The sequence below is a fragment of the Drosophila subpulchrella genome, chromosome 3L (genome assembly GCF_014743375.2).
Source record: "Drosophila subpulchrella strain 33 F10 #4 breed RU33 chromosome 3L, RU_Dsub_v1.1 Primary Assembly, whole genome shotgun sequence".
NCBI classification, from domain to species: Eukaryota; Metazoa; Arthropoda; class Insecta; order Diptera; family Drosophilidae; genus Drosophila; species Drosophila subpulchrella.
Window position 1 is genome coordinate 14,677,237 of NC_050612.1, and position 8,938 is coordinate 14,686,174.

General features: G+C 42.8%; 2 protein-coding genes across 2 annotated transcripts; one reads left to right on the plus strand and one right to left on the minus strand.

Moving 5' to 3' along the window:
- The first annotated feature begins 244 nt into the window (after positions 1-244).
- On the plus strand, positions 245-1,457 carry LOC119554622 (N-alpha-acetyltransferase 30). The gene has a single exon (XM_037865616.1). The coding sequence runs from the start codon at positions 293-295 to the stop codon at positions 932-934; it is 642 nt and encodes a 213-aa protein (XP_037721544.1). The 5' UTR covers positions 245-292; the 3' UTR covers positions 935-1,457.
- A 2,614-nt stretch (positions 1,458-4,071) lies between these two features.
- Positions 4,072-8,726, minus strand: LOC119554621 (protein rhomboid). The gene is made up of 4 exons (XM_037865614.1): positions 8,412-8,726; positions 6,775-7,131; positions 5,672-6,089; positions 4,072-5,439 (listed from the first exon to the last, which is right to left on the minus strand). Exons 2-4 carry the CDS (start codon positions 7,108-7,110, stop codon positions 5,126-5,128), a joined length of 1,068 nt encoding a protein of 355 aa, XP_037721542.1. The 5' UTR covers positions 7,111-7,131; positions 8,412-8,726; the 3' UTR covers positions 4,072-5,125.
- Positions 8,727-8,938: the final 212 nt, after the last annotated feature.

Below are 8,938 nucleotides of genomic sequence, written 5' to 3' on the forward strand. Positions count from 1 at the left end.
TGCTGGGATTTGTGCGAGTGCCTTGCCACCAAGGTCGCGACAGGAATTTTCACGACATTTTCACTCTTTTTTCAATCTGACAATTTTGGGTTGGGCTCACAAATTATACCATTAAGTAGGATGTGTTCGAGTTACAAACCTTAAATCAGTCTAATATCGTTTTATAATATTATATGTTAAGTTGGAATAATTTCGTAAAAGTGGAAAATTACCGCTATACTTAGTTAGCTTTTCTCACAAATTCGAAATTTTGTAAACTTTATTTTTAAGAAACAAAACACAGTTGTCAACAATGGATGAAGATGTATCGGAAGCAGTTCTTGTAGAAAAGAATCTGGCTTCCTCTATTGAGGAAACAGATCTTGTTGAGAAGATTCACTCAGCCTATCAAGAAGAAGCAGTTCTTGAAAAGGAGTCAAACGATAACCAGAAGGCCAGGGAAGAGCAGCAGTTCACCTTCTGTGACTTCCAAGATGAATCGCAGCTGAAGGTGCTCCAGAGCCTGATCGACAAGGAGCTCTCCGAACCGTACTCCATTTACACCTATCGCTACTTTGTCTACAATTGGCCAGATCTGTGCTTCTTTGCCCTTGATGGAGATCGCTATGTGGGCGTGATAGTGTGCAAAATGGAAGAGACAATGGAGGGAGTCCAGATGGGTTACATCGCCATGCTGGCGGTGGAAGTGGAGTACAGGAAGCTGGGCATTGGAAAGGCCCTCTCGGAAATGGCCATAGAGACCATGGCGATGAAGGATGCAGCCATGATTTCCCTGGAAACGGAGCTGACCAACAAACCGGCATTGGCCCTGTATCAGAGTTTGGGATTCATTCGGGAAAGGCGGCTATTGCGGTATTACATGAATGGAGTGGATGCTTTTCGTCTGAAACTTGTGCTCCATGACTCCTGCATGCTGCCCCTGAGCGAGGATTAGCATAGTTAGTGGTGGCTCCCTTTTGTTAATGAAGGCTTCTGATCGGTTTCGAGGTGGTTTTCATTTCTCTGACCTTTGCTCCGTTCTCTTCAATTAGCGCCCCAGCATGCTGCTACTTGGGTAGCCCGAAAAGATAGACTCTGGAGTCCAAGGACTTCTCAAACCAGGTAGATGAAACTCCGCCGCCTAATTGAGCCGCAAAACGGTCGATTTTGATGGCGATGCCGATGGAAACTGCAAAGAGTCATGCCGGGCAGGGTGATCAAACCGATCGACCAGAAGGGATAATTGCCTCTCAGGGTCAAAGTCTCGACACATTAAGGAGCACTCGTCGCCTCGATAAGGTTATGCTTTGATAGGTGGTCCTGCATCGGCATTCCCTTCAGATTCATTCATACCGATTGAGGGATTATCGTCAAGTTCTCGAAGAATGTCTTTCAGCAGTTATTTACAAGGTTGCTTGTTTTGATGGGGCCTGTTTGGTAGTAAATAAATCTCTGGTGGTCCCTTAGTATCTTTTAAAGCACTCTTTTTATAGGACTTGTTATAGCATGGGTGTGATTGTAATGGTCATGACTTAAACTAATTTAATTCCCAAGAACCTGATAAAAATTCTAAATGTTTTAAAATTATTGATATGCTAAACTAATGAACCTTTGATTGCGTATATTTCTAGTTCTCATTCCCTCCACTAAAAAGATAAATACTTGTTCTTGGATTTAAGGAAACATTCATCGATTGAGCACCTCTTTCAGGTCATCGCTTTCCTTCAGAGAGTTCTCTGAGGAACATTGAACCCTTGGAGCTTCTCGTCGGAGGTCTTTCAGCCCGCAGATCGTTGATCTGTGATACCCACTCGAAACTTGCTACCAGCTTCCTCAGTTGAGTTCTGGATCCGATTCTGGGTCTGAGTCCGACTCTGACTTTGACTTTAACTCTGACTCCATTCCATACACTTCACCTTTCCGCCAAATGTAAACAAAAACGTCCAAAGTCAACTTTTGGGCAGGTGGCTCCCAGCCGAAGCCGCAGCTTCTGTCCACAGCTCCGCAGATCCAGAGGCCAGGGAACAGAGAACAGATGACATGCAACGTTGTGGCAGAAACCTCGGTGGAAGGGGCGGCGCGAAGAGGTGAAGCGTTGATTGAGTTGCACCTGCCATTCGCAGAAACAAGCTGGACGAGAACAGGAGCGGGATGGGGGCAGTTGGATGCCCGCGTTATTTATGTGGATTTTTCGGCTTCAGAGAGCTGCAGCTCTGGATACCGAGTCGCGGTCGCCGTTGCCGTCGCCGTCTGAGCCTGTCTGACCTCGTCCCCGATTGCTGTTGACATTGTGCCTGAATTTCAATTTGATGTCCACGAGGCGGCAGCTCCTGTCTACCATAAATCTTGGTCGACCAACTGCCTCCTAGACTCTCAGGATTGGATTGGTTTGGCTCTGGCATTCTCTGCCTGTCTGTCTGTCCTCAATGGGAGTTCTACTCCGCCCCCGAAATCCAAAGGAGTCGCTTCTGCTTTATCTGCTATATCTGGCACTTGCATGTCCTCCTGCTAATTGTATAATTTAATTGGAACTTAATTGGTAGGCGCAATCAGCCAATTCTGATTATGGACAATTATTAATTGCAAATTAGGGACTGTATGCGACTATATGACAAGGGTGTACGCCAATTTTTGTAGTAATTTACTCTTGACTTCGATTATTGCCTGCTCATTGAGACACAAGTGAATTTCGTGCTTAATTTATATTAAGCTCTCTGAGTGTTTTATTTATTCGCCGAAGTAATCAAACATCTTTGATTTCGCAACGCTTCTTTGATTATGCATCATTAATAAGTGGCATTTTAGGACCATCAAATAGGGATATTATACCCTGTTCTTTTTAGGAAAAAGAGTTTGAAAGGTATTTTAGTTATTTGTGTTTTATGTAACATTAAAACCCTTCAATTGAAATGCTTACTTGAAAATTCATGGACTTCAGACCTGTAAATTTTTCATCCACAAAGAATGGAGATTACTCTGTAAATCTTCTATCTATATATAAAAAGCTAGCCCTTTTAAGCTAAGAATCAATGCACAGCGAAATCTACTTAGAGGAAAGCCAAGAAATAATTCGGAAGAGGTATCTTTTAGTCGAGCAACAAAGAGATAGCTAATAATGATTTTTGATTCGACAAAAGTGCTTCAAGCGGAATGCCTGCTTGGAAATTCATGAACTTAAGTCCTGGTAATCCGGCAGGATTGAAAACGACGTGGAATGACAATATGAATTATTACGAAATTCTTATGCTACGCCTTCATATTTCATGGGGGATTTTCAATTTGCCACGGCGCAAACTAATATAGAGCAAATATCGATTGGTGGGACGATAGTTGTTGGCTTGCCCCGCTTTTTGGAGTGGGAAAATTCGTTGACACACGAGTCTCCTTCGGAGTGGATATTAATTAAGGATTTTCCTCAAGTTTTAGTTGCAGTCTTTCGCTTTGAATTCCGACTCATATTTATGTGGAGCAAATATTGATTGAGTGGCTCCCACTTTCCACTTCAAACTCCCTGTGTATGCTTAACCGCCCTGAGTTATTTATGAGGAAAACGAGAATTTCATTTATAATTTAGACATTTATTTTTGTTCAATTTTTCTCTGTTTATTTATTTATCTATAATTTTTTTTGTCTTTGCTATTTGGTTTTCTGTTGTCTCGTGCTGAACATTTCCGTTTCCTAGTTGATTTTTTTTTGTTTTTGGGAGTGGAGGGAAGTGGAGCGAAGGATGGGCTGTGTGTGGTTCCATTATTTTGAAAATCGAATATGCTATCTTGGGGTTTTTGGGGCCCGCAAGGATTCTATTTTGGCTTACGCCCTGCTGGCTTTTATGCCAGATTAGCTATTTTCATTCTGCGATTACTTTGGATATTTCTCTATTTGCGTACGAGATATACATTGCTATCTATCTACATGTATTCCGGCGATTTTGTGTGCGTGTGTATCGTATCGTATGGTATCGTATGGGTCAATATGTCAAGCATCTTGATAATCGTCTTGCTCGATTATTTATTGCCTTTAAATTGTGACCAAAAACCATATCGGCAACTGAAACTGAAAGAAAAATGAGGGAAATGAAAACGCTTTTGTTGCTTTTGTATTTCTGTTGTATTCTTGAAATGTTTTGATTTTATTATCTTTGGCTTTTCGTGTGTATTTTTTGAATTGGATATTTTACAGTTGAATTGTTGGTTTTTTTCCCACTTCTGTGTGTTGTTTTTGTTTTTTAGTGCTTGTTTTTGTTTTGTGTGAATTTCACTATATTATTAAATAAATAAATAAATAGTTGGCTCGATTGACAAATTAATAAACCCTCGCTGCCCTACAATAAATAAATATAATTAGTAATACTTTTGAGTGTCTGTGTGTGTGTGTGTAGGGGGATTATGATAAATATTTGCTCGATTTTGTAACGCATTAAGTGACTTTAATTTAATTCGATTTGCTTAATTGATCTGAATTGAATGGTTCTTTGCTGTGGTTTTTCATCGTTCTTTTTGTAGTTGTTGTTTGACTAGTGTGCGACTTAATAGTATTTACAATTTGAAACAATTTGTTAGGGGCTAGTTATAACTAAATATGTATTATATATAATCGCTAGGAGCTACATAGTTCGGGAGCAGATTATGCTTATGGATGTATAAACAATTTGATACAGTTTGCTGATGCTTCGATTCATTCAGAGTAATTGCGGCCAATAAATACATAATTTAAGAAAACAGGCAGAAACCATTAAACGAAAACATGGATAATGGGTTAATTTAAATCATAGCGAGAGGCGATTAGTTCTGTTTCTTGATTTTCCTCTTGATTTTTACTTTGTTTTTACACGCGAAATAAATTCAGTCTTTGGTTCTATCACAACATTTGTTTACACGTTTCGGCTTCGGCTTATGTTTATGTTCATATTTTTTTTTGAGTTTTTTGAGTTTGTGTATGGTGTTTCGGAACTGAAACGGTTAACGGGTAACTGCAAACGGTAGCGGTAACGGTAATGCTAACGAAAAGCAAAAGCCAAACGAATTTCGAATTTAGTTTTGAACTAAATCGTTGAGTGAACTTTTCTTTTCCACCAACTCTCTGTCTCTCGGTCTCTCCTGAAGCTGGAGCTGATATTGCACGTGACTCCGGATGCCGATCCTCATACTTAGGACACACCCAGATCGTGCAGCAGGTGCTGGGTGATCACCTCGCCCTGCTCCTCCATCAGCTGGGCAGTGACCGTGTTGATCAGGTTGAACACAATGGCGAAGACGGTGAAGGCACAGTAGACGCCCAAGGCCAGCCACCAGATGAGCTGCTCGTACTCGCGATGACCGAAGTTCTTCAGCACCAGGAAGCCAATCGTGAGTCCTGCCAGAGCTCCCGTCAGGTGGGCAATGTACGACACCTGGGGACCCTTGGCGAAGGCCCCGCCATCGAAGTATTGGGTGTACAGAGCATAGCCCAAGTCGCAGGAGACTAAAAATAGAAGAATGGCAAGGGATCAAGTTAGTTACAAGTCGTTAACAATGTATACAAGGAAAGTAAAAGGAAATTTACTGAAGAATTCGCGTTTAGTTAAAAAGGTGTATGATTTACTGAAGAATTCGCGTTTGGTAAGTAAGTAATAAAATAAATAGACCAAGTGAAAGAGTGAAATGACAGTTATATTTGTTTTTTTTTTTAGAGATTAAAAAGAAAAGAAACTCACCAAAGATGACAACAGATCCCAGCTGCGTGGATGCGCTCTTCATGTGCGCATAGTTCAGTGTGATGTTGGCCAGGTGGGCGGCCAAAAGGGCATAGACGCCACCGCTGGCGCCCACAAGGAACACCTCCGAGTCGACGACACTGGTGCCCAGGGATCCGGCGAACACGCCCGCCATGTAGATCACACCGATCCTGGCCGTGCCGTGCATCACCTCCAGGGGAATGCCGAAGAACAGCTGGATGACGATGTTGAAGCCCAGATGGAACCAGTTGGCGTGGAGGAACATGTAGCTGAAGAAGCGCCACACCTGGAGCCGCCTATCTGGGCGATAGACCAGTACCGAATCCGAGGGAATTGGAACCGGGAGCCCGAAGTTCTGGGCGGGCATTGTGTAGCGGTCGTAGGCGAAGATGGCAATCTAAAATGGAGAGAAGAAGGGAGATTTGGGGGTTAGTTTTGGGGGTCTCATACACTGATTTATGTTGTTGCTGTCTGGCACGCGACCGCGTCCCAAATAAAGTCTTATGAAAATGTTTAGGGCGAGTCCTGCCAACTTGGCAGGGCTTCAAAAACTAAAACTCATACGCCCCGTGGGCCGCCCTGTAGGTTTATTTGATATTCGTGCTAGTTTCTATTCGAAGGGAAGCGTTTTTATTATAGAAGTAAAAGAGCATGTACTGCGGAGAGGTTGTTTTTCATTTAAAATTATATAAAATATAGAAATTTCTGGGGTTTTCAAACCTAAAGTTAGAAGTTCTTCATATTTGTTATCTAACTACCATTTCTAGTCATATCTCCTCAGTTTTTATATGACCAAAATGGCCTTAAAAACTGCGAGTTTCTGGTTTCATATGCTTTTCTATTCGCTTTTCCTTCAGCTGTTTGTTGTTCAACTTGTTTACAATCGATTTTCGGGGGCGCCAGCGAGTCAGACGCAGAAAACGAAACATGTAAAAGCGGGAAAGGCGAGGAAAACTCTTGGAAAGAAAACTTCCGCCCTTCGCAACTTCACCGCCCCGCCCCCTATACAATTTTTTTTATCGCTCTTGGGATGAAAGTTTGCGGCTTCTTTGATTTAATGGGATGAGTGTATCTCGACTTACCTCAATGATGGAGATCACTAGGATGAACCAGGGAAAGTGCTGACGGTGGACGTACTTCAGCAGGCCCAGATCCTCGGCCTCCGGAAGGGGCGTGGCCGGAATGGCCTCCCGCTGCATGTAGATGTGCTCCCCCTGGCGGGTGCAGCAGGTGCTGCTGGCCGTGCTGCAGTCCGTGTCGTAGGACGAGGAGCTGGAGGCAATGGAGGCGGGAATGTCAATGATGGTCTCCTTGGCGGCGGCGGTCGCGTCGACTGTAGAATGCTCCTCCTCCTGGGCCTCATTCTCCTGGCCCAGATCCACCTTGGTTTCGTTTACATTATGTGCGGGGCTCTCCATTCTGGCGCCGTTGAAGAAATTCTGTAAAGACGGAACACGCATAAAGTGAGTAATTAATTAACTTGAACCGAACAATAAACAAAAATCAATTAAGTGCATAAGTTATTCATAAAAACGCAGAACAAAACAAGAGCAATAACAACACTTCAGACTTCAGACGGGGAAAATGCAGCAGAAATAAAAGAAAAGCGGGGAAAAGCATGCTTTTTTGTGGCCAAGAATTTTGTTTATGGTCTGGGACACGGATTCCGATGGCTCTGCAACTTCCTGGTTTTCCCCCTGGTTTCGGCAAGGCTGAAGGGAAAACTGGGTCAGCTGGCTGGCTGGCTGGGTAACGGCTAACCATAAAATTTGATGGGCCAAGTTTGCTTTTCCCCACGTTACGGGGGCCTCTAAAATTAGCCGGACAATCTTGAAGATACTTTTGTAGTACGTTACATAAACTGCACTTTTTAGCCCTGAAATCATCTTCGCTAATGGCCAACTAATCAGCTAATGGTCAGGCATTATTGTAATTTGCCTGGCCAGCGACATTTCCCCTCACAAATTATGTTAATCGCATTCGATTCAATTACAGTCACAGCGCACAAATCTTCTTAAATTCCTCAAACAATTGTTCGAAAGAAAAAAAACCGAATTCATTGCCTTGCACAACAAAAAAAATTCCAAAAAACGCGTTTTTCTCACTCCCACTCGTTATGTTCGTATGGCCCCCTCTCTTTCTTTAAGTCGCGTTGCGTTTTTGTGGCCGCTACCTACTACCTACACTGCTCGAAAAAGTGAGTGGGAGCAACGCCTTGGCTGGGCTTTATTTTGTTTTTATTTTTTTCGGTTGCCTAGCAATTACAATATGGCACGAAATCGCAGTCGGGCGCTTATTAATTAATTTATTTATTAATTTTCATTGCAGACTGCACTGAATACCCATGCGAGCATGAAGAAGAGATGTCGAAAGCGGTCTTTTCAGCATAATGAATTAATTCATATAACTCTTTTTTTCTATGGTCTATGGTCTATGGTCAGTTTAGCATAGTTTCACATGACCCGCGGTGTAATTTGCATTTTTTATGCTTTCTGCCGCACCACTCGCACCCCTAAAAAAGTGCCAAAGGGTGCGAAAGAGAGAGGGCACACACAACACACAGGTTGAACAAACTCATTACGCCTCTAAGTTTAAGTGCTTTTGTTTTGCCGCTGTGACAATTTCTATTGCAATTTGCACATTTCTTGCATCTCTCCTTCACATAGTATCTTCGTATCTCGCGGATATAGTCTCATTAAGGTCGGGGCCCCGGGCTTACCTTAGGTTTTTCTGCCTTTCGCAATATTATAATCCAAAATGCGTGGGTTTCTTGTAATCCAAAAGTGTCTTTAGTTTATTGGCATATTCGCTCGGTTTTCACTTGATTTTTGTGGCTCACACATTGGTAACTTGGTTTTGGTAGTAGTATTGCTCATAAATCCAGGAGCTTGTTTTTCAGATATTTTTTTGTAATTATATTATTCTGGTTGCACCCACACACCGCACACGACAATTTGAAGATTTTTATGTTTCTGTTTATTTCGAGACGCTGTCTGAGTTCTTTTTGGAAATTCGATGATCTCGCGCTCGCGGCTCGCACGCAACTGACTTTCAACAGGGAAATCAGCCGGCTTTATAAGTGCTCGATGAGCAGGGGGTTTATAAGAGAGGGCCTCGAACTCAAACGTGTTGTGTTTTCGTTCCACCGTATAAGAGAGTCGGAAGGTATGGCCATCCAGATACAGATACTATGTGGGTGCACTGCAGTTATTCGCCTGCTGCAGCTCGGGGCGAGCGGTTCGTTGG